At 50.1% G+C, this 24,890-nt stretch overlaps 1 protein-coding gene across 1 annotated transcript; it reads left to right on the forward strand.

The window, feature by feature from the left end:
- Positions 1-8: 8 nt before the first annotated feature.
- On the forward strand, positions 9-18,497 carry ITGAX (integrin subunit alpha X). Its single transcript, XM_064478577.1, has 31 exons — positions 9-160; positions 776-864; positions 1,468-1,570; positions 2,028-2,131; positions 2,440-2,510; positions 2,654-2,768; positions 4,433-4,563; positions 4,691-4,836; positions 5,076-5,229; positions 5,540-5,690; positions 5,893-5,966; positions 6,133-6,262; positions 6,364-6,506; positions 6,664-6,804; positions 6,897-7,106; positions 9,956-10,086; positions 10,219-10,376; positions 10,517-10,671; positions 11,373-11,504; positions 11,595-11,668; positions 11,887-12,028; positions 13,801-13,917; positions 14,009-14,088; positions 14,179-14,262; positions 16,081-16,159; positions 16,270-16,377; positions 16,487-16,570; positions 16,767-16,880; positions 17,021-17,122; positions 17,398-17,508; positions 17,862-18,497. Exons 1-31 carry the CDS (start codon positions 69-71, stop codon positions 17,958-17,960), a joined length of 3,624 nt encoding a protein of 1,207 aa, XP_064334647.1. The 5' UTR covers positions 9-68; the 3' UTR covers positions 17,961-18,497.
- The last annotated feature ends 6,393 nt before the right edge of the window (positions 18,498-24,890 follow it).

Below are 24,890 nucleotides of genomic sequence, written 5' to 3' on the forward strand. Positions count from 1 at the left end.
TATCACTGATTTCTTCAGAGTCCTTCCTATCTCATGCCTCTTCCGTGTTTAGCTACCCCTTATGACATATGCACCTCTCTAGTCAGTTGCCTTCAAGACTCAGATCAAGGGCCATCTCCTCCAGGAAGCCTTCCTGGAAATCTACACCCTTCCAACATAGGTGAGGTATCCTATGACCAATGGGCTTCTCTTCTCATAGAACTGCCTTGCTGTTAACATAATTTCCTTCTCTCTTGACCCCAGAGCTGGTGCCTTGTGGTTTGTGTTTTCTCCCTCTGCTAACAGAGGGCTTGCAAAATCTGCCTCTAATTAGGTTTGTTGAATAAATGATGAACAAACGAGCAAATACCCACTCTGAACCCCTCCTAGGGCCCAGAGCCTTGACTCCTGGGCCCAGAGGTTTCCAGGTCCACAGTGGAGGGTTCCCACCAGGCTCTCTGTTAGGGCCCAGACTCCACCCTGGCATCTGGTTAACTGAAGTTTCAAGGTCAAAGGAGACTTCTGCCAGTACAATGAGGGAACCTGGGAGAGGTGGGGCAGCGCAGGGGATTTGCATCCACCCAAGTTTAGGTTGGTGAGACAAGAGAAGCAAGCCATGTCATCTCTGGTTAGAATGGCTCCTGGACACAGAGTGCGTGGGCTGCCTGCCCCCTTTCTCTGCTTATTTTAGTTGTATTCTCCACCCTCTACCTCTGAGTCATGCTGACAACTTCACTCCCTGCCTCTGCTCCTGACCCCCTCTCTGTTCATTTGCTCCCTTGGCACCTTGGTCCAGCGGCTCCCGCATTGGCTTGGGTGCTCCGAAGCCTATGTCTGACACTCCAGTCATGCCCAAGACCGGGATCTTCCTCCTCCTGCTGATGGGTGAGCCGAGGGCCCCCATGCAGGGGATGAGGGGCTGAGGTCCAGGGAGGGAGGGAGCTGGAATGCATGTTTTGGACTCACACATTAGGGCAGGGATCTACAGTTAAACAGGTTTGGGGTCTGGATGTATAGGTTTGGGATCTGGAGTTTGTGGAGGGAGAGGATATGGAGGAACTAATTTGGGGGGCATTCAAGAGTTGCTGGAGGAGAGGCCAGTTGCCTGGACAATCCAGAGGTTCCTCAGGTAGGCAGAACAAGTTGATCTTGTACACTGTCCACAGCATCCTTTTGGCCCCAGTTTTCTGGGTTCTCCCTCACAGGAGCCCAGGGGTAGGGCTGGGGAAGGAGCATCTTTAAAGCCGGGGCATTGCTCTGTGGAAATGGAGAACTGAAATGTGCCAGCAGGCCGGAGGGGAGAAGACCCATCTCTGGCCCATGTGAAGGAGAGAAAAGCAGGGCCAAGAGGCCTGAGCCTGGGGGTCCAGAAGACCAGGAGATGCTGGGGCCTTGCGCCTGGAAAAGACAGCTGGGAGCTGGGGGCCTGAGAGGTGGAGCAGGAGGAAGACCCTTCTACAAGGCTTGTCTTCTCACCCTCCTCCCTAGCCTTGCCTTCCTCTCTCTGCTTCAACTTGGAAATGGACAAGCCGACCACCTTCAGCATGGACAGTGCTGGGTTTGGACACAGCGTGGTCCAGTACGCCAGCTGGTGAGGACAATGTGGGGTCTGCTTTTTGCTCTCAACACCTCTCCTGTACGGGGTCTGTCCACGCCATGGCCATCCCTGCAATGTCCTGAAGAGCTGGACTGAAAGAAGGGCCATCTTGCCATCTTGATAACTGCTTTATTTATTTCTTGAGCACTTAGTAAGTGCCAGGCATCCTTTCTGTAGGCACTGATTTCGTCCCCGTAACAACCTCAGGATGGAGGAATCCTCCATTCAGCAAATGTTCATTGAACATCTATTACTATATGTCTCAGGAGCTGGGCGTGCACCAGAGAATAAAACAGACAAAAATCTCTCCCGGGAGCAACTTAAATGGTTGTTAACTTCCATCTTACAGATGAGGAAACTGAAGCTCTGAGAGGAGAGCAAACTTGTCGGGTGGCAGCCCAGCTCCAGCGTCCACACTCTTAGCTGCTGTGTTCTTTGTCTTTTCCCCCAGGGTGGTGGTTGGGGCCCCCCAGGAGATAAAGGCTGCCAACCAAACAGGTGGCATCTACCAATGTGACTACAGCACAGGGATGTGTAAGGCCATCCACCTGCAGGGTGAGTCTCTGCCCCTTGAGGGGCCCCGGGTCCAGGCTCCCAGGCTCTGGGGACCTTCAAGGAGCACAGGAGACCCACCTCCCAACTTTAGCTCTATCTGCAGACCCTGACCTTCAGACAGGCTTCCACACTCCCTCAAAGTCCCCTCGCCCACTGCGCCCTCTCACTCCACAGCTCCATCAAGACCTGAAAGCCACTGCCACCTGTCAGACCTCCCTATTTATTTCCCAGAGTTGCCGTGACCCCTGCCCAGATCTTACACAGCCTCCTCTGGCCTGAGGGTGACCATGCACATATCTGCCCCTCAGTGCCCCCAGAGGCTGTGAACATGTCCCTGGGCTTGTCCATGGCGGCCACCACCAACCCCACTCAGCTGCTGGTGAGTCACCCTGGGTCACAGGGGCATCCTAAGGGAAGGAGGGGGGACCTGGGGCTGCTGGTGCTGGAGGTCTTATGGCGGGTGGAGGTGCTGGGATGGGAGGGTGGGACAGAACCCCTCCTACTTGTCCGCTCTGTCCCCAGGCCTGTGGCCCCACCATGCACCGTGCATGCAGGGAGAACATGCACCTGACGGGGTTCTGCTTCTTGCTAGTCTCCCCATCCTGGCATGCCCAGAGGATCCCCGCTGCCCTGCAGGGTGAGTGTTTGGGGCCGCTTTGTCCTTTGAGGAACCTACACACTTCTGATGGGGCTGCAGTGGGGCAGAGACACTCTTACCAAAGTGGATAAAAAAGAGGGATCCAGAAAAAAAAATCTACTGGGTGGTGTAGTGATTCCAAACACGGGCTGGGAGTGGGTCTCTGCCTGCCTTGACACCTGCCCTATCACTTTCCCACGGCAGGACCTTTCCTGTGACCTTTTCCTCTCTGAGCCTCGGCTTCTTTGTCTGTCAGCTGCGGGTAGTAACGCACCCAGTGCTGAGAGCGACATGCGATGATCCACGGTCAGGGGTTAGCACAGGACCTGGTACTACGTGGTGAGGGCTCAGTTTTTCAGTTGAGCCAGCTGCTCTAGCTAGCTGCTCTAATTTTTAGAGAGAAGGGCAGGCACCCTGGGGTATAACCAGTTGGCTTGTGCAGCAGGCTGGGAAGGGGGAATGAGATGCAGATGGTCTGAGCAGTGTGCACGTGTGTGTGTGTGTATGAGTGTGTGATGTATGTATGTGTGTGTCTTGTATGTATGAATGTGTGTGTGTATATGTGTGTTGTATGTATGAGTGTATGCATGCATGTGTGTATGTAGGAGTATGCATGTTTGTGTGTATAAGTGTGGTATGAGTGTGTGATGCATATATGTGTGTATATATGTGTATGTGTGTTGTAGGTATGAGTGTGTACGTGTCTGGTGTATGTGTGTATGAGTATGTGATGTGTGTATATGAGTATATGCGTATGTGTGTATATGTGTCTGTGCGTGTGTGTTGTGTGTGTGTGTTGTACGTGTGTGTGTTGTGCGTGTACACGTGCGTACATATGTGTGCTGTGTGCGCAGGTGCAGGTCGAAGCGCAGGGCCCGGCTTCCTTGGTGCTGACGGGGATGGGGCATGAGGAGGTGGAACACTGAGCTTTTCAGACCCGGCTCAGGGCAGACCGAGACCCCTCCCTGGTTTCACATTCACATTCAGGCCCCTGGGGATACTGCTGTCCAGGGCCCTGAATGGGGTGCCCCCTCGTGCTGGAGCAGCACCCCCTAGGCTTTAGATTCACCCACCGGCCTCTGGGCTCCCATCCGAACAGCCAGGACACCTCTCTCTGTGGTGAGAAGTCTGTGGCAGGAAGGGGAAGCTGGGAGTTAGACAGGAATCTGTGAGCCGGGAGGGCTTCCTCTTCTGAGGACAGATTCTGCCCCTACCCAGGAGGAGAGTGGGGCCCGACTGAAGCCGAGAACTGAATAGGACCAGTGTGTGGGTGTTGCCAGGCATGACATTAAAAATATTTAACAAAAGTACAATTTGGTGTTGACAAATGAGGACAGACCCTGGCCAGGGGCTGGAAGAGAGTCCTTTTATTGCTGGGTGGTGGGGATGTCGAGGGAGAAGGTGGGGTGGGGTCGGGGGAGAGGCACAGACAGCCGAGGTGGAAGGACCAGGCGCAGCTTCTCACTGTCTGCATGGGAGGAGTTTTCACTTTTTTACCAACTGGGTGTGAGCAGCTGAATCACAGATGTGGTCTCTTGAGACTTAAGAAGTCCGAAGGGCCCTGTTCTAGGAAGCCCCTGGGAGGGTGAGTTCTCATGGGCAGGAGGCTGAGGGCTGGGCTTTGGGGGTGTCCCGCAGAGGACTGGTGCCACCTCCTTCCCTAGAGTGCCCAAAGCAGGAGCAGGACATCGCCTTCCTGATTGACGGCTCAGGCAGCATCTCCTTCAGAGATTTTGCCAAAATGCTGAACTTCGTGAGGGCTGTGATGAGCCACTTCCAGAGACCGAGCTCCCAGGTGTGCCCTCGGGGTAGGGAAAGCAAGTGTGCAGGCACTCCCGCCCCAGCCCCCAGGGAGGCTTGTGGGAGGGGCCCCGGGGTTGGAGCGCCCTGGCCTGGCCCCCAGCCCCGCGTGGCTCTCCCAGTTCTCCCTGATGCAGTTCTCCAACAAGTTTGTGGTGCACTTCACTTTCAAAGACTTTGCAATCAGCTCAGACCCACTAAGCCTGCTGAATTCTGTAACGCAGCTGCGAGGGTACACTCACACGGCCACAGCCATCGGAATGGTCACGTGAGTCCTGACTCCTCCCAGGTGCTCCCCCCAGACATCTGGGTCCTCCTTTTGGCCCCAACTGTCTCCATGACGAAGGGAGAGGTGAGCACTGGAATTCAGCCTGTGGTCTCCTCACCAAGCCAGGAGCCTCTGGGCAGGATGGGAGCACCCCAGAGGAAGGGGCATCTCCTGGTTCTCACAAAGGGGTCAAGAGCATCTCTGTTCACCGGCCGCTGAACCCTCATCTCCCCTGACAGAGACCAATTGTTTAGCGCCTCAAAAGGGTCCCGAAAAGATGCCTCCAAGATCCTGATCGTCATCACCGATGGGTACAAAACAGGGGACTACCAGGATTACAAGGATGTCATTCCCAGGGCTGAGGCCGCTGGCATCATCCGCTATGCAATTGGGGTAGGATGTGGGATTGCCCTCCCACTGCTTCCTCTCCTCACTTCCTCTTAAGGCAACTTCCCTCTTGAGGACAGAAATCCCAGCTCTCTCAGCTTCTACTACCTTCAGGATGAAAACTCTGTTCCAGCCTGGGGGACCCTAATCCTTTTCCCTAAACTGCTTGATGCTGTCTGAGCCCTGTTTTTCTTGCCTGGACACCGGGTGTAATAGCATTAACCTTGGAGGGTTATTGGAGGCTCCCAGCATCCAGCACGTGGCAGGCATGTTGTAGTTATGGTTATTCCACTGAGCTGGTCTTTGTTGGGGACAGGTGGGATCGGCTTTTCAAACTGCACGTTCCTTGCAAGAATTACAGGACATTGCATCAAAGCCGTCCAGTGAACATATATTTAAAGTAGAGAATTTTGATGCTTTGAGAGACATTCAAAACCAACTGAAAGAGAAGATCTTTGCCATCGAGGGTAAGTCAGAGATGGAACTACTCCAGAAATCCTCACCCATAAATGCTTTTCTTTCTAGAACCTGGACCCCCACATCATGGGCACCAACCCCTCCCTTCGGGTGTTAGTTTCCAACATTAGCTCCTCTTAAAGCTGTGATCCTTCTTGAACCTGGCAAAACTTGTCTTTCCTCATGGAACCTGGGTGTCATGCCTTTCCCCAGGTACACAGACCACAAGCAGTAGCTCCTTCGAATTGGAGATGGCCCAGGAGGGCTTCAGTGCTGTGTTCACGCCTGTGAGTGAGGCCCCTTTTAGGTCACTGATGTAGGATGAGGAAGAGAAGGGAGAAGGGAAGGCAAGAGTGGATGTCAGATGAGTGGGTGGAGCCAGTGGCAGGCGGTGCTTTGGAAGAGGCTGTCTTCTCCTTCCTACCTGCTCAGCCCTGGAATCTCTCCTCCCAGGATGGACCAGTTCTGGGGGCTGTGGGGAGCTTCAGCTGGTCTGGAGGGGCCTTCCTGTACCCCCCCAAAATGAGCCCCACCTTCATCAACATGTCCCAGGAGAACGGGGACATGAGGGACTCTTACCTGGGTGAGACGGGGCTGCGGCTGGAGGGTCAGGCAGGGCTGCCGGGGAGGGCGGGCCCTGGGGGCGGGAGGGGAAGCCTTTGTGCTGAGGCCTGGCCCCCTCAGGTTACTCCACTGAGCTGGCCCTTTGGAAGGGGGTACAGAACCTGGTCCTGGGGGCCCCCCGCCATCAGCACACCGGGAAGGTTGTCCTCTTCACCCAGGTGTCCAGGCAGTGGAGGCCGAAGGCTGAAGTCACAGGGACCCAGGTTGGGCGTGGAGGAGGGTCTCCAGGGGCAGAGAGGAGGGAGATGAAGTGGGTGTGGGGCGGGGAGGGAGGTGCTGGTGGCTGGGGAGAGCGGGACCTGGCCCAGAAGGGGTCCTCTGGCAAGGGCCGGCAGGATGACTCCGGGCTCTGCCCTGCAGATCGGCTCCTACTTCGGGGCCTCCCTCTGCTCCGTGGACGTGGACAGAGATGGCAGCTCCGACCTGGTCCTCATCGGGGCCCCGCATTACTATGAGCAGACCCGGGGGGGCCGGGTGTCCGTGTGCCCCTTGCCCAAGGGGGTGAGTGGCTGACGGGACCTGGGTTGGGTGAAGTCAGGGTGTGGGTGGAGGGCTTGCCCAGGTTGGTACCTGACACTGGTTTTCTTCGGCAGTGGGCTAAGTGGCAGTGTGGGGTCATTCTCCATGGGGAGCAAGGCCACCCCTGGAGCCGCTTTGGGGCAGCCCTGACAGTGATGGGGGATGTGAATGGGGACAAGCTGATGGACGTGGCCATCGGGGCCCCAGGAGAGCAGGAGAACCATGGTGCCATCTACCTGTTTCATGGAACCTCAGGACTGAGTATCAACCCCTCATACAGCCAGGTGAGGCCAGATCACAGATCCTGTTGCTACAAGAACCTCCCCCTGGTTTCTCCTTGTCTCCTATACTGCTGCCTGGAAAATTCTCCTTTCTCTCATATTACCTTTTTTGTACAACACTGGGCATCTTGTTGGCAGCAAGGAAAATCTGTGGAATTTGACAAATAGAAACATTGATTGGTATGTTCTCTGCTTTGTCTGGGGACTTGATGCTTGAATGGTTTCTCCATCCCAGCCATTTAATCCCCAGCAACTTTACAGGGTACACAGGCCAGGCATTAGCAAACCCATTTTAGAGATGAAATCTGGGCCATGGAGAAGATAAGTGACTTGACTAGTCTCAGGTTTATAGTGAATCAAGAATGGTGATGGGGGGGGGTTCCAATTTCCAGACTCTAACCCGATGTTCCATCTCTTAAAGACTCCCTGTTTTCAGTCGGTTAGGTCTGGTGGCCCAGTCTGCCTGTCCATTCACCCCTTCCCTCCCTGCAATGTGCGATGCGATGACTTTTTTCCCTCCTGCCATCAGTCATCCTGCCAGATGCCTATAGGCAGGGGCCCTTCACTCAGTGGCACAGGGTTCCCTGAAAAAGAAGGGCTTCATCCCTGGCAAAAGTTAAGGAAGCCCCAGTTAAAAAAAGAAGCAAAGGCTCTAAGTAGACTTTTCTTCAAAGATGATATACAAAGGACCAAAATGCACATGCAAAGATGCTCAACGTCAGTAATCATCAGTTATTAGCAAATCAAAACCACAATGAGATGCCACCTCACACCCCCTAGGATGGCTGGAATCAGAGAGGCAGGTAATAACAATTGCTGATGAGGATGTGGAGAATCCCTCAACCACTGCTGGTGGGAATGTAAAATGGTGCAGCTATATTGGAAAACAATTTGGCAGTTCTTCAAAAGTTAAACTTACTGTATGACTCAGCAGTTTCACCCAAGAGAATTGAAAACATGTCTATACAAAAAATTATACTTGAATGTTCATAGTCCCATTATTCATAATAACCAAAAGGTAGAAACAACTCAAATGCCCATCAGTTGATGAGCAGATAAGTAAAATGTGGTCTATCCATACAATGGAATATTATTCTGCCATGAAAAGAATGAAAAGCTGACATATGCTTCAATGTGAATAAACCTTGAAAACATTATGTTAAAGACAGAAAGAATATTAGTGGTTGTTGGGTTGGTGGTAGAGCAAAATGAAGGACATGGAGGTGACTGCAGAGGGGTCTGGAGTTTCTTTTTGAGGTGATGAAAATATTCTAAAATTGATTTGGTGATGGTTGCACAACCTTGTGAATGTCCTAGAAACAGATAAGGGGTAAATTGTGCAGCCTGTGAATTATATCTCAAAAAGTTGTTAGGAAAAAGGTCAAAGAAGATTCCTATGGTTCTGTCACTTCCCAACTTTGTGATCTTGGTCATGACTCACCTCTCTGAAAAATGGTGGCAGTAATGGAATCAATCTCACTGGGCGGCTGCCGTGAAGATTAAATGAATTAGCACATATAGAGGACCTACAGGGCACCTGTATACACCTGTGCCTGGCACATAATAGGTGTTATATTTTTATAATCAATTATTGTTAATGCAGTTTATCAACTGAAGAGGTTCTAAAGAACTTAGAACTTTAATAAGAGGGTGGAAGACTTTGTTCGGAACGACAAGAGCTTTCCATTGTCATAAAACTGCATTCCGTCCACACCAACTTCTTAATATCCTCGTGCTGCAGCAGCTTAGAGCCTTATCTATGTAGCCATTCAATTGCAAATATCATTTGGGTTACACCTGCAAGGCCTGACCCCAAGAAGGGGGTCTCTCCAGATTCATCGGCCCACTATGACTTTGTTTCCTGCCCGACATAGCCCACCACCTACTTAGCTGTGAAGGGCTTGTCTTGTCCCCTTCCGGCCCACACACCCCTGAGGATGTGGTGGTGAGATCAGTTCTCCTGCGCACAAGGCTGCTGACTGCGTACTGTCTCTACGGGCTCTTCCTTGCTAGATTCCCTTGGTAACTGGTAAATTTCTCTTTCATTGTATTATTACTACTCTGAATGTCTGCCAGTCCCAGTGGTGCCCAGAGATTTAAAGGGCATGTTCTTCAAGGGACTGGTCATTTCAGGAGTCCTGGAAATAAAAGGGAAGGGACCCATAGGGGAGATGAGGTCCAGGGGTGTAGAAACTGTGTATGGAGTGCAGTCACTCCCCACCCCGACTTGGTCTCTCCTTGGCTTCTGAAGAGACAGGGTAGCTACAGGAAGCAAAGAGGGGCCTTGGGCATGGGGTCAGAGGATCTGATTGCAGGGTCTGAAGTCAGCCTCTTAAAGGCCGTGTGGCTTTGGCACCGCCTGCGATGTGGGAGGTGGGGGTCTGAGGTCCCCTCCATCCCTGATGCTCATCAGAGTGAGTAATTGACCAGTGACCTGGGCCAGGTGCCGTTCTAAGAACTCCATGCATTCATTCACTTAATGCTCTGAGGTGTTATTAACCCAGGTGAGGGACGAGGACACTGAAGCACAGAAAGACTGACTCCTGGCCTAGGGTCTCGTGGCTCAGTGAAGGAGCCAGAATCAGAACCTGAGACTAACCAGCTGAGTGAGTGAATGAAACTCAGGTCACCGGGCCAATCTTTCAATCTCCACTTCTTCATTTATGTCCTAGAAATCTTTCCTCGTCTCTTGTCACCGTTTCCCCACCCTCTTTCAGGAGCTTCTTGGAGACAGCATTTTACTTCTCACCCCTGCGTTCTGTCTCCCACATCCCAACCTCCCTGTTCCTCTTGCTTCGTCCAACTTGTTTCCCTCATGTACTCACCTGACTTGCTTCTCCCTCTCTGGCCAGAGGATTGCAGGTACCCAGCTCTCTCCCAGGCTTCAGTATTTTGGGCAGTCACTGAGCGGGGGTCAGGACCTCACCCAGGATGGACTGGTGGACTTGGCTGTGGGGGCCCGGGGACATGCGCTACTGCTCAGGTGAGAACAGCCTTCCTCAGAAACTGCCCAGGTAGTCCTAGCTCTGCCCAGGACACCTGCCTCCCTGCCCCTCATCCCAGGTTGTCCTCTGGGTACCAAGAGCCCGTCCTCAGCTCAGTGTTCTGCCCACAGGACCAGACCTGTGCTCAGGGTGCAGGCAACCATTCGCATCTTTCCGGCAGAGATCGCCAGGTCTCTGTTTGAGTGCCAGCAGCACGTGGCCTCTGTCCAGGCTCTGGGTAGTGCCACTGTCTGCCTTCATATTCACGGAAGTCCCAAGAACAGGCTGGGTGAGTCCTTTCCCCTCCAACCGAGGATATCCTGATGGGGCGTCCCCTAGCCCAGGATTCCTGTCTCCTGCCTGGCCCCTTGCCCACCTAGGGAGTTCTTCATTCTCTCAGCCTTTCCCATCCCTTGCTTACCCCTATAGGTGACCTCAAAAGCTCTGTGACCTTTGACCTTACCCTCGATCCTGGCCGCTTGAGCCCTCGTGCCATTTTCGAGGAGACAAATACCTGGAATCTGACTCATGTTCGAGTCCTGGGGCTGACAGAGCACTGCGAGGCTGTGAGGCTGCTCCTTCCGGTGAGGGGGCCTTGGAGTCCTGGGGATGAAGGCGATTCTGGGGCTGGCAGCGGGCTGGGCTGGGCAGAGGGGAACAGGTGTGTTCTGGTCCTCGCCGTGGCTCAGCCCTAGCAAGGCAGGTGACGTGCAAGAGATGCTTAATACATGTTAGCGGAGTAAGTGAGTGGATGGATGGATGAGGTTGGCTGCAACTGCCAGAGGCAGCAGGGCTGGATTTCAGGAAAAAGAGCTTAGCTGCTTCAGTGGGCTGGAGTCCTTTTATCCAGCTACTCCTCTAAGACAGGCCCTGTCCAATGTGCCAGGAGCCAGCCGTGGACAAAACAATTATGCCCAGAAAGCTCTGGAGGAAGACGAAAAGCGATCAATGTCTTAGATAATAGATGTTGGTAGTGATGAGAGCTATGAAGGGAGATAAAGCCAGGGAGAGAACAGAGAGGGTGTCAGGGGCCTCCGGGAGCAGGTGAAGTTTGAGAAGACCCTGAGTAGAGTGAGTGAGACTGTAGAGGGGCTGGGGGAAGGGAGCTGAAGATGAAGGAAGACCACGGCAGAGGTTGCCTGTGCAGAATCATAGCAATGAGCATTTATCGGGGGCAGGTAGTTACCACTGTTACCCCGTTTTATGGATGAGGAGACGGGGCACAGCTAGTGGCTGTGAGGCTGCATTTCTTAGCCACCTGCTCTCCCTAACGTCCGTCCCCCAGGCTTGTGTGGAAGACTCAGTGACCCCCATCATCTTGCGTCTCAACTTCTCCCTGGTGGGCAAGCACGTCTCTTCCTTTGGAAACCTCCAGCCCATGCTGGCTGTGGATGCCCAGAGATACTTCACGGCTTCTGTGAGTCCTGGTGTTGGGCTCTTCCAGAGGGAATAGAAGGCGTGTGGGCTCCAGGTCTTGGGGGAAACCCTGCTTTGCCTTCCCTCTCAGCTCCCCTTCGAGAAGAACTGTGGTGCCAATCACGTCTGCGAGGATGACCTCAGCATTTCCTTTGGGGTCTCGGGGTGAGCGTCCACCCCCTCAGACCTGTCCTGGTCCCCAAGCCCCTCTCCTGGAACTTGGAACTCCTGCCCCTGGCTCTCCCCAACATCTCTACCCAGTGCTCAGGACCCAGACCTTTGTCCCCATCTCTCCCCCACTCCCCCACTCTATTTTTCACCCCCATATACCATTTCTAGCCTTAGTCACAGAGTCATCTCCCCCTCTCTACCCCAATGCCTAGCTTGAAGACGCTGGTGGTGGGGAGTAACCTGGAGCTGAACTTGGAAGTGACAGTGCGGAATGATGGCGAGGACTCCTATGGAACCAGAGTCACCTTCTTCTACCCGCCAGGGCTGTCTTACCGACGTGTAGCAGTGGGCCAGGTATTGTCCCCTCTGGGGAGAGACGAGGCTGATGACTGGGAACCAGAAGAGACTCTCGTGCTGGGCTCAAAACATGGGCAGGGGCTGTCATTGCTTAGAAGCCTCTTGTAAACCAAGAGGGCTGGGCTGGTTGCAGTTGGATGAATGTGACTGTGTTGGCTGGGGCTTGCCTTGGCTCATTCTATGTTCAACTCTGGGCATTGCATTTGAAGGATATTGACTGTCAGGATGGGTTCCCAGGAGGCCACTAATGTGAAGAGAACGGGGACCCTTGCTTTACACTTCTTTATATTTCACATCATACCAATATTTCTCTTTTTAAAGGAAAATATATCTCAGCCTTCAGATGTTGACAACACTGTTCTGTAGAGGAAGGAGTTGATTTACTTGGTTACTCTAGATAAGGGCTTGGCAAACTGTTTCTATAAAGGGCTGGATAGTAAGTATTTCACCTTTTCAGGCCATACAGTTCATCATATCTACTCAACTCTGCAAAAGCAGCCATTGACAATATGTATATGAATAAGCATGGCTGTGTTCCAATAAAATTTTATTTATAGAAATTGGTGCTGGGCCATCAAACGGCCATCCCTGTTCCAGAAGACAGAACTAGGATCACAGGGAGTAAAAGAGAAGCAGATTTTTAACTAAAATTTTATGAAAAATGTTAAACATTTACAAAAGAAGAGACTAGTTCAACAAACTTACCCCTAAATTATCACCCAGATTCAACAATGATCAGAATTTTGCCACATTTATTTTATCTGTTTCCACCCAACCTCCACCACATTTGCTCAAGTATTTTAAAACACATCCCAGACGTTAGGTTATCACACACCTTTCTAATTCACTGTTCTGGACAGTGGGGCCATCTTACGTGACCCAGTGACATTATCACATCCAGTGCAATGAATGACTCCTTTATATTCAGACCATTACCAGATTTCCTTAATTTTTTCAAAAGATGTCTTTTTTATTTGGTTTATTTGAACCAGCATCTAAACTAGGTCCACACATTATGTTTGGATGCTCTCCCATGTCTCTCTTAAGCTAGTGTTTCCAATGGGAGCGTATTTTGATCAATGCATGAAGAAGGACACCAGGAATGGCAAACTCCAGCTGTGCGAGGGGTGAGCACCCTGTCACTGGAAGTACTTCTAAATGTGTCAACCTGATGCCGTGTGTGGACTTTTGTTGGCTATTTTTAAAAATGAACTTTACGTAACATTTTTGGAGACAATCTCGGAACACTGAACATGACTTGGATATTAACAGATCTTAATGAGTTATTGAAAGTTTTGTTGGCTATGCTTTGTTGAGTCTTGTGCTTATGATTAAAAATACCCTTATCTGTTAGTGGTATACACTGAAGTCTTTCGGGGTGAAGGTATGCAACGTACGGCATGTGCTTTAAATTATTAAGGAAAAAAATGGAGAACAGCTGAATAAAACAAGAGTAGAAAAAATGGTAATATAATCTGAGTGATGGATACACTACACTACTAAATTAGTCTCTCTACTTTTGAATATATTTGAAATTTTCATAATGCAAACCTTTTTGAAAGAACAATAATAAATAAAAAATGGAGAAATGCTAATACATCTGCGATTTCTACATTAGGAGGAAGTTTGACCAGATACTGTCTAAGGATTTTTTAAAAACATAACCTTAAGAGTTTCCAGGAAACCATCACTACTTTATGGAGTCTCTTTGGAACACTAATAAATGCTCGCCTGCATTTATATTTATTTTTTCATCTGTACGTCCCTAGAACCAGCTGCAGTCACGCGCCCTGCGCCTGACCTGTGACAGCGCCCCTGCCAGGAGTCAGGACACCATCAGCACCCGCTGTAGCATCACCCACCTCATCTTCCGTGAGGGCGCCCAGGTCAGCTTTGCTTCTGCACACCCCTAACTCCCCTGCACTCACCCTGTCCCACTCCCCAGTGACCTCCCCCCTGTTCCTACCTCTTCCTCAGATCACCTTCATGGCCACCTTTGATGTCTCCCCCACGGCCGTGCTGGGAGACCGGCTGCTTCTGACCGCCAATGTGAGCAGGTGAGCTGGACCAGGCCTAGGGCATCACCCCGTCCCGCCCAGCCTCCTCCCCTGGGGCACTTGCCAACTGGGAGCCTCCTCTTTTTCCAGTGAGAATAACACTCCCAGGACAAGCAAGACCACCTTCCAGCTGGAGATCCCGGTCAAGTACGCTGTCTACACCGTGATCAGCAGGTGCCACACCACGACCTCAAAAGGGTCCTCCCCTGTCACTCTGAAGGGCCCGGGCAATCCTCCGTCTCTGCAGCAGCTGGCCACCTCCCATATTTAAATTTCACCGCCACCTTTTCAATTGGGCGATGCTGCTGCTAGCAGCACTCACTGATCAATCCAGTGTTTATAGTGGGCTATTGATGATAACAAGAATTGTCACATTGTCCCCATTACATCCTACATTTCATAGAGGATCATAGAGGCTACAGTTCTCAGAAACCTTTCTTAAAAGCCTCACGATCGTCCAGGATTCCCTAGACGTATGAGACGTGTCCCTGTCTTCAAGGTTCTTACAGCCTCACTGGGGAGCAAGGTTACCCTGACCACAGGCAGAATCTCATCAAGGGCCTCCCTGTGGTTCTGAACCCTGAGGTTGAGTGAGTTTCCAAGGTGGGGTGGGCGCTAGGGCCTGCTGTCAGGGGAGACCTCCGCTAAACACTGAGGGCTCCGTGACGTTGGAGTGTAGACCTTGGGCAGGACAATTGCTTGTTGCAAGGAACAGATTCTCACCCTGCAGGGCTTTCAGAACCACCCCTCCTCCTTGTCCCAGTCTCCATGGGAAGGATGGAGGAAACGACCTGCTTGTGGCAGAGGCTGGGAATCAGGGAAAAGCTGGATGGAAGAAAAGGCCTTAAAATGCTGTCCTGGGAGGGGTAGACCGGCTGTTTGACACTAAGGAGTCAAGTTAAGGGCTTGAGCAGATACCTTCCTTCAACAAATACCTCCCTAGCATCATATGTTCCAGCCACAGTGCTGTGGTTACTTTCTGTAAATTCATTTCACATTCAACAGAGACTTACTGCGCCCTCCCTATTATGTGCCATCAGCACCAGACGTAACCCCTGCCTTTGTGAGATCCGTGTACTTGCGATGTGAAACGGGCTCCAGTGGCTTGGCCTGGGAACCTTCCCTGCTAGATCTGCCCACACGCCTCTTTGGGCTTCCTCCTCCCGCCCAGAGTCTCCCGCCCTCATTCACACCCGCACGCGGGGGCTCTCGGCAGCCCCGCAGGAGCAAGCTCGGAGCTCCCTTGCTCGGTTGCCTGAGGTTCTCACACTTGCTTGCCGGGGGCCCACAAGCACAACACGCCAAGTCTAGGTGTGCGTGGCCCAACAGCCTGGTTGTACTCTGCAGTTGTGAGTCTGAGGGTGGGGGCACTCAAAGGGACCCCCCAGGACAAGGCCGGGATGTTTCGGGGGAGCCCCTCACAAAGGAGGGAGGAGACTTCAGAGTAGGAGTCGGGGTCTAGAATTTGGACGGTGCAGACACAGGACTGGTACCCAAGGAGTGGAGCGTGGAGGGGCGGAAGTGAGAGCAGCCAAGGGGTGAGGGGCCAGGCTGGCCGCGGGGCCTCCAGATGGGCCTAGGCAGGCCTCAGGAGGTGCGGTTACACTGAGACCCAGAGAAGAGTCTGTGTTGGGCCCTCCCTCACCTCGTGGCCCCAAGCCCAGAGCAGCCAAGGAAACAAGGCCTGTGGGAGATGAGACGGGAATGGGTCCAGGAGACCTCTGTCCACAGCATCAGCCTGAGTCTCCCCAAACCTTTGCCGTGTCCCCGTGCCCATCCAGCTTCCTCCGTGGGCAGCCTCTGCCAGCACTTTGCGCCCAGCTGGAAGCCCAGCCCTGCTCCCTAAACCTCCCGTTACCCCACGTCAGCCACAGACCTCGTTCCAGAGCAGCCCAAGGGCCACTGACCCGTGTTCTGTCAAGCTCCCAGCCAGAGCCTCCTCAGGGGGCCCTAATGGAACCCCACATCCACCCATGCCCCTCCTCTCCCCAGCCATGAAGAGTCCACCAAGTACCTCAACTTCTCGGCCTCAGAGGAGAAGGACAGCCGTGGGGCCCAGCACAGATACCAGGCAAGTGAGGGCGACTGAGGAGCATGGGCTGGGGCGGGCGCCCAGGAGCCAGAGACTCGGGACGGATGTGGGGTTTGGCGTGACCTTTGCCCTCACTGCCCGCCATGCAGGTGAACAACCTGGGACAGAGGGACCTGCCTGCCATTATTGATTTCTCAGTGCCTGTGAAGCTGAACCGGGTGGCAGTGTGGAAGGATGTGGAGGTCTTCCACCCCCAGGTACTCAAGACCTGTGTGTGGGTCCTCTGCTGATGCCCTGCTGGGACTCCTTGTCCTTCATGAATCCCTGATGACCCTGTGAGATGCTTTCTGTCTGTGATTTTCCTAGAACCCGTTCATTCAGTGCTCTTCAGAGAGAATAGTGCACAGAGAGTCTGACTTCCTGACCCACTTTCGGAAGAATCCTGTGCTGGTGAGGAGGGTGTGCCCCACTGGAAGCCACACTTCAGAAGAATTTAATTCAGGAATCCATGTTACATCAGGTTGATGTCTGCTGAACAGCCTGTCTGAGTTCAGATACCTCTGCTCCCCTCAGATCAGACAGTTGAATGCTGTGTTCTAACTTCAAACCCATCTTTCTCTAGTCTGATGCTACTTTGTGTCCCTAGGACTGCTCCATTGCTGACTGCCTGAGGTTCCGCTGTGACATCCCCTCCTTTGGTGTCCAGGAGGAACTTGACTTCATTTTGAAGGGCAACCTCAGCTTTGACTGGGTCAGCCAGGTGTGTAGTTCCAAGAGCAGAATCCCTTCCCCAGACTCAGGTGGGGCCTGAGGTGTCTGTGTCCACCTCAAGCCAGCGCATTTCTCTAACTCTGAGCCTTCCCCAGAGCTAGCTCCCATTTCTCTGCTTCTCTTTTGCAGACATTGCAGAAGAAGGTGGTAGTCGTGAGTGTGGCTGAAATCACATTTGACAGATCTGTGTATTCCCAGCTTCCAGGACAGGAGGCATTTTTGAGAGCCCAGGTAGTGACTGTGTGGTGGGCAGTGGCCAGGCTGGCAAGAGGGCTCCTGATGCTAAATCTGTGGTGCTTGGTGGGGGGTGGCTTGCAAGCCTAGACGGAGGAAGGATGGAGGTTCCTGGGTAGGACAGTTGTCCCTCAGCCTACGAGTGCTTCTGTATCTCATCCCTTGGAGCAGAGCCTGGTGAAGGAGGGGAGGGAGGTAAAGGTTGGGGACCCGAGAGGAGTCTGGAACAGCAAGAGGCATGATACTTTCTGATGAGGTCACCTCCACTCCAGACGGAGCTGGTGCTGGAGAAGTATGAGGTCCACAACCCTGGTCCCATTATTGTGGGCAGCACTGTGGGAGGACTGCTGCTGCTAGCTCTCATCACAGCCGTACTGTACAAGGTGAGTGTTTTTATCCCACTCCTGACACCACCAGTACTTGATCCTACTCTTCCTATAGTGTGAGAAGAGCTCACCATGGAATCAGGCACACATTCTTCCTAAGTCACTGCATTCTTTCCTTGACTATTGGCAAGTGCCTGGTCCATGCTGGGTCTTGGTTCTCATACTGAAAGTGGTTCTACTCAGCTCACAGAATTGTGGCAAAGCCTAAATGACACAATTTATATAAAGTTTCTAGTGCAGTGTTGGAACATAGGAGGGGTTCCAGAAATGGTGATTGCTCCCCTTCCCCATTGGCTCTTTTCCTCTCTTCCACTGGACTTCCTGGTTTTCTTCTGCTTCCTCCCCAACAGGTTGGCTTCTTCAAACGTCAGTACAAGGAAATGATGGAGGAAGCAAATGGACAGACTGTCCCAGAAAACGGGACAGCAGACCCCCAAGCTGCCCAATAAGAAACTACCTTCTGTTCTTTGGATCTGCTCTTCCCTGAGAGGTTTCCTGGCCCTCTCACTCTCACCCAAGTTAATTCTGATGGGAAAGAAGCATTTCATGTGAGGGAGGCTGGGATCAGGTTGCTTTCGCTCCTTGGGAGGATGCAGTGTGTGTGCACAAACATCTTGCCTGGGAAGGGCCATTGGTCTTGTCAAGGCTCCAACTGGAAATCCCAGGACAAGATCCCTGCCATGCCCCTCTGAGGACTTGACTTGGAATTTCTACTTAGAAATACATGGATAATAGCCTCAAGCACCAGTCTCCCCTCTTCCAGTAGCCACCAGTGACCTTTCAAAAACACAGTGCTGAACAAGGCACTCATCTTCATCCATCTTCAGTGGCTCCCCATTACTCGCAGTGTAACTTCTGAACTCTCCAGCTTGATGTTAGGAAGCCAGTTCCATTTCCAGAAGGCTGGCTTCAGAACACACAGTATGAGATGCTCTGTGCCTCTCTGTCATTCTCATTTCTAGTAAAATATTGCCAGTCAGTTCTTAGTTTTGTCTTGGAAATCTGAATTCATGTTTCACAAACTGAATTGGGAATGACATATCTGCACATTGTAACTTGTAAACTTGGCTTCTAGCATGGTTGGCATTGCTGGCTGGAAGGGAAGGATGGTGCCCCTCCAGGGGCAGGGGTTGTCCCATTGCCAGTTTGGCTCAACCAGCTCCAGGGTTTCTCAAAGATATAAAGGGGCTCGGGTCACTTTCAAATTTTGAGGCTTCAAATATAGCAAATGAAGAAATGCCAGAACATGATGATAATTCTGTATTTTAACCGTTTGCATTCATAAATTAACAATTGCAAACACAAAAATAGATGTGCCTTTATTGGTTATATGTCATAGATTTAAAATTAAGGCCTTTTATGGATATGAGTCCTAGAAAATGATGCCCATGGTGTCCCCTAATTATGGTGGACCCTAGCCAGCCCTGAGGCCTGGGGCCAGGACAAGACAGTTAAACAGAGTGGGGGTTATGAACAAGTTACCCCTTGTTGGGGGTAACCTGGCCTCTTAATCTGCTCACTCCATTCTCAGGTCTATCACTGGTAGAAAGTTGATGGAGATGTGGTCGTGGGGGACAGGGAGACAAGGCGAAGGGGTAGCCCTCAGTGGCTACTCTCCCAGCTGCAACAGTTCTTGGAGAAAACCAATACATAGATGTTTCTTACAGACCCTGGGATGTGCTGAAGGGGACATTGTTTGCATATGGTTAGTGACTGGAGAGCACTTTGAAGTCCTCTATCCGGGACCTAATGCCCCCAGTAAGGTCGTCCTAATTATTATGCCACCCATCTCAGCATAAAGCTCATAATGGTGCCTGGTACTGAGCTGGGAGTCAACACATAGAAGGCCATTCCCTGCCCTGGAAAATCCCACTGCTGCTGCCACCACCAAGGTGCTCAGGCCTTGGCGATGTTTTAGTGAAAAAACAGATGAAGGATGCAGTTGATCTTGTGATTTGCAGAGAAGCTAGAGAGTGTCCTTCCCCCTCCACTCAAAAATATTTCCCACATCCACCATAGGGTCCCAAACCTTTTTGGATTTGGAAGCTTTGGAATCTCCCGAAGGACCAATTATGATGAAATTGCCTTGAGCAGGGCTCCAGATTATACTCTATGAGAATCAGGCTTTTGAGTGCTATTTCTCAACATGTGTGCCACAAGCCATGGCAGTCTCCAGTGGTCTCTTAAGTGCTAAGTTTTAGAGGCAAAAAAACCCCTAGAAACAGTTTTAAACCCATACATCTCACACATTTGCACCCGGTGACCTTCCCAGCAGCCTGCTATATTCTTAATAATTGTGTTCCTAAAGCTCGTCCATGGACTCCGAGTCTTGTCTAACACGCAGATAACAGGTGCTATTTTCACATAGTTTTCCTTTGTGTGTTACTGCTTAATTTCAATGCATTTTCAGGGCTTCTATTGTGTTATACTATATCCCCAAGTCACAAAAATGGATTAATGGCTCAAAAATTATTCACTGAAGCCTAAAAGTTGTGATAAAGAATGAAAACATAATTGCTGTAATTTAGAATAGTGACATCAAAATCAGTATTGAGATTCCACTGCACATTACTATAGAATTAAGTGTATGAATGCTGGGATGGGTGATTGTGAGCCAAAAAATTTTAATGTATCTAGGAAATCTTACACCATTTGAAAATTGGATTTTATCAGGTCAGACATCTATTTGTTCCTAGGCTGTTGTCTATTATGAAACTGTCAAAACGTGCCACGAAACTATCAGATCATTATGCTTTGTTTGAAAATGATGCAAAAGCTTTGATAAAATCCAGGTTTCAGTGAGAGCCACTGGGTTCAAATATATGGTTTAGAAAATGGGAAACTGAGGGGTGGATGATCATGAAAAAGCACTTGTGGGGTCAGGATCTGTGGAAAGACATTTGGGTTTGACTGCAAGAGCTTGAGTCAGTCCTCATTGTTCCTCCATGTCTTGGCTCGGAAGGCACTCACTCCCCCAGCAACCAGGAAGCTGAAGCTGTAGCTCAGGTGTAAGCCCTAGCAACCAATCCTTCAGCTGTAGTATAGTGCCAGAGTGGGGTGGTGCGTTGCCAAGGATGCTGGATTGCCCTTGAAATACAATGACTTGGCTAATGCAGTAATAGCATGTCCTGTATGTTCTAAACAATAACCAGGGCAATTGCCAAAGGAGTCTGGGGCCATCCACCGGAGTTCCCAGCTGGTGAGGGATTGGCAAGCTTAGTATATTGGTCCCCTCCCTCTGAGTGAGGGCTGTAAATATGCCTTGGTTTTTGTGGACACTGCATTTGGCCTGTCCAAGCTTTCCCTTGTTGCTGTGCAAACCAGGCTGCCACCATTAGGGGATTAGAGAAACTGAGTACCATGGACAGGTACCCTGGTTGAATACAGTGGTGAGGGTCACATTTCAAAGGTGCATGAAATGCAAGACTGGGCAAAGGACGTCGAATGGAGGTTCTATCTCCCCTATAAGCCATAGGCAGCAGCACTGGTGGAAAGGAAGAATGAAATATTAAAGCAGCAGATTAAATTACTAACTGGTAAAACCACCTTGGCTGAATGGACTAAAGTACTGTCCCAGCCTTTAATACATTTGAGTAACAACCAGTAGGGCCTGTTGCCCCATTTGCTTTGCACCCAGTGCCTTAAAGGTATGGAAGTCGAGGGAGACAGGCATTGTCCCGGTTCTCACCATGGATCAGTGTGCTGTGCTGCTGAGAACAGCATGTGCCTCTGTGGCTGCTGTGGCATCAGCCTCCAGGCAGCTGCCCAATGAGTCACCTCCATGCTAGTGACACCCCCTGCTGACCGCTCAGAGCCCACTGTAGAAGAGGGGGCTGTGTGAGATTGTAAGGACTGGTCTCGAGGGGTGGGGGTTGGAGGAAGTCATCAAGAGGACATGACTGGTCTTTGACCCACGAGCAGGGTCCAGATAATCAGAGGCTCCCCTCCCCCTCCCCTGTCCTTGGAATGGGCATTCTGCCCCACCTTTCCCCCACTAGGAGCTGTTTCAAGGACACAGCCTTGAGAGAGTAATATGTTGTAGAGACCACATGGACAGTGCACGTGACTGCACCCCATTAAGGCCGCTACACGAGCGTTTAAGATTCTGGCAGATGGGTGTAGAGATCTACCGCTCTTGCGGCCGTGGCAAGGCAAGTCTCATATGTAAGTTTCCTCACTTGTTACACCTGCTGCCTACCATGCTGGAGGGGTCCGCCTCTTTCTTCCATCTCTCCTTGTCCTCCGTGTACAAGGCCAGTTTCAGATTTTGCCCAGGGAGTTTCCAAGATTGCAAACAAGTTTCTCCTCACATCTTCATGTATCAGGGAGGTAAATCTTTTCCACAGATCCTCACATGAGGTCCCTTAAAGTCTCAAGGACCAGGATTGAGTCAAATTCCATCCCCTGTTGCAACAACATGGATAGACTTGGAGGGGATTATGCTAAGTGAAATGAGTCAGACAGAAAAAAGGCAAATACTGTATGCTATCACTTATACGTGGAATCTAAAAAATACAATGAACTAGGGAATATAACAACAAAGAAACAGACTCACAGATACAGAGAACAAAATAGTGGTTACCAGTGGGGAAAAGGGAGGTGGGACGGGCAAGACAGGGGTAGGGGATTAACAGGTACAAACCACTATGCATAAAATAAATAGGCTACAAGAATATGTAGTACAGCACGGGGAATGCAACCAACATTTTATAATAACCGTAAATGGAGTATAACCTTTAAAAATTGTGAATCACTATGTTGTATACCTATAACATATAATACTGTACATCAACTCTATCTCAATTTAAAAAGAATTCCATCCCCTGACTACATGGAGCACTGAGAAGATTAGTATCTGCCTTTTGCAGGCTTGGTACTAGAGGGAGCTGTGCCAGCCAGAAAGAAAGCGGCAAGGATGGTGGCTGTTCGGTAGGTTCTACCCCCAGGATCTGACAAATGTTATGCTTGATGAATAAGCTGTGGGAAAATTCTTTTATCAGACAACACTCGCACATTGTGTAATGTCAAAGGTATACAGCGAGGTAGCCATGGCTAACTCATGGGTGACAGTAAACATGTCACTCCACTAGGATGAAGCCCCTGATGTGGAGAGGCTGAATCAGCCCGAGGCGTCTTTGCAGTGCGTCCAAGGGGGAGAGGTGCTTGATAAGTTATTTGTAGCTGAAAACCCAAGTAACTGAAAATGAGATTTGGTTGTTTGTAATTAATGTTCATCCTGTGAGTGGCAGAAAAATGCATGGGACCACTCCTGATGGAACCTAGAGAGGAGGCCGATCTGCCTTCACTGGATTTGCAGAGAACAGGGGCCAGTTAACAAGACACATTTCAACCTTGATTTGGTGCTGAAGGAAAGAGCGAGAATTGTGAATGTGATCAAATCATGGGCACTGGGTGTTCATCTTTGCAGGGCTGTGTGGAGAGACGGGTGAATACGAGACTGCTTTTCATACTAAAGTAATGTCAGTGAGAAATACAGTCACTTGAGGTTTTATTTTTAGTTTAAATCATGGTAAAATCCACATAAGGTAATATTTACCCTCTGACTATTTTTAAGTGTGAAGTTCAGTAGCGTCAAGTACATGTCCCTTGTTGTGCAGCTGTTACCACCATCCATCTCCTGAACTCCTTTCATCTTGCACAACTGAATTTCTATAGCCCTTAAACAACTCTCCATCCCCTCCCCCAGCCCCTGGCAACTACCATTCTACTTTCTGTCTCTATGAATTTAACTACTCTAGGTCCTCCCATAAGTGAAATCACAACCGTGTTTGTCTTTTTATGACTGGCTTATTTCACTTTGGATAGTGTCCTCAAGGATCATCCATGTTGTAGCATCTGTCAGAATTCCCTTCCTTTTTAAGGCTGAATAGTATTCCGTTATATAAATCACGTTTTATTTAACCGTTGATGGACACGTTTGGCTATTGTGAATAATACTGCTATGAACATGGGTGTGTACAAATATCTCGAGAGCCTACTTTCACTATTTTTTGTGTATATAGCTAGAAGGAGAATTGCCAGATCATATGGTAATTCTGTCCTTAATTATTTGAGGAACAACCACACTGTTTCCATAGCAGTTGTACCATTTTATGTATTTACCAAAAGTGTCAATGGGTTCCAATTTCTCCACGCCCTTGCCAACACTTGTTGTTTTATGCTTTTCTTTGTTGTGGTGGGTTGTATTTTGGGGGTTTTGGGTAATATCTATCCTAAAGAGTGTGAGGTGGTGTCTCATTGTGGTTTTGATTTGCATTTCCTTAATTATTAGTATTACTGAGCATCTTTTCAAGTGCTTGTTAGCCACATGTATATCTTTGTATATACACATATTCAAGTCCTTTGTTTTTAAATTGGGTTGTTTCTGTTGTTGTTGAGTTGCAGGAGTTCTTTAGGTATTTTGGGTATTCAGTCTGTGTCAGATATATATTTGCAAATGTTTTTCCCCCATTGCATCTTTTCACTCTGTTGATTGTGCCCTTTGATGCACAGAAGTTAATTTTGATATAGTTCAGTTTACCTGTTTTTTCTTTTGTTGCAAATGCTTTTAATGTCATATCCATGAAATCATTGCCAGATCCGATTTCGTGAACTTTTCATGAATCCAATTTCCCCTATTTTTCTTGTAAGGATTTTACAGTTTAGCTCTTATGTTTAGGCCTTTGATCCATTTTGAGTCAATTTTTGTATATGGTAAGGGTGTGCGGTAAGAGCCCAACTTCACTCTTTTGCAAGTGGATGCCCAGTTTTCCTAAACTTGTGCCTCTTTTTAATCCCTCTTTCCCCCACCCTCAGGCAACCACTGATTTTCTTTCTGTCACTATATGTTCATTTGCATTTTTAAAAGATTTCCTGTAAATGAAGTCAGACAGGATTTGCTATTTTTGTTAGGCTTTACCTTTTTTAAACTTACCAGACCCCTGGTTTATTACAAAAGGACATAACTCAGGAAGAGCCAGATAGGAGAGACACAGAGGTAAGGTGAGGGGAAGGGCACGGAGCTCCATACCCTCTCCCAGTGTCGTTCTACCTGCACCTCCTTGTGTTCACCAACCCGGAAGCTTTGTTAGGCTCCTTTCACTCAGGATAACGACTTTGATACCATTGTTGTAGGTACGATTCCTTTTTGTTGCTGAGTAGCATTCCATTGTAACCCCATGGGATTTTTCAATGGTTAATGAGATTTAAAGCATTTTATCAGACTCCTTCAATTTCCATAGGGCCACACCCCATATAGGCACCCCTTTAATAGGCCAGGTTTCCACTGACCTACTACCTGACTATATGGACAGGCCATTGGCCACTGCCACTGAGTCATTAAAAACCCAAACGTACGGGCTTTTAACACCATATGATTT

This window comes from Camelus dromedarius, chromosome 24 (assembly GCF_036321535.1).
Source record: "Camelus dromedarius isolate mCamDro1 chromosome 24, mCamDro1.pat, whole genome shotgun sequence".
NCBI classification, from domain to species: Eukaryota; Metazoa; Chordata; class Mammalia; order Artiodactyla; family Camelidae; genus Camelus; species Camelus dromedarius.

What these genes read in the sequence shown, in the direction of transcription:
- ITGAX (XM_064478577.1), top strand. Translation starts at nt 69, where the DNA reads ATGCACCTCTCTAGTCAGTTGCCTTCAAGACTCAGATCAAGGGCCATC. An exon ending in TCAACCCCTCATACAGCCAG is followed by an intron (nt 7,107 to 9,955) that starts GTGAGGCCAGAT and finishes CTCTCTGGCCAG; the next exon opens with AGGATTGCAGGTACCCAGCT. An exon ending in GTCTACACCGTGATCAGCAG is followed by an intron (nt 14,263 to 16,080) that starts GTGCCACACCAC and finishes TCCTCTCCCCAG; the next exon opens with CCATGAAGAGTCCACCAAGT.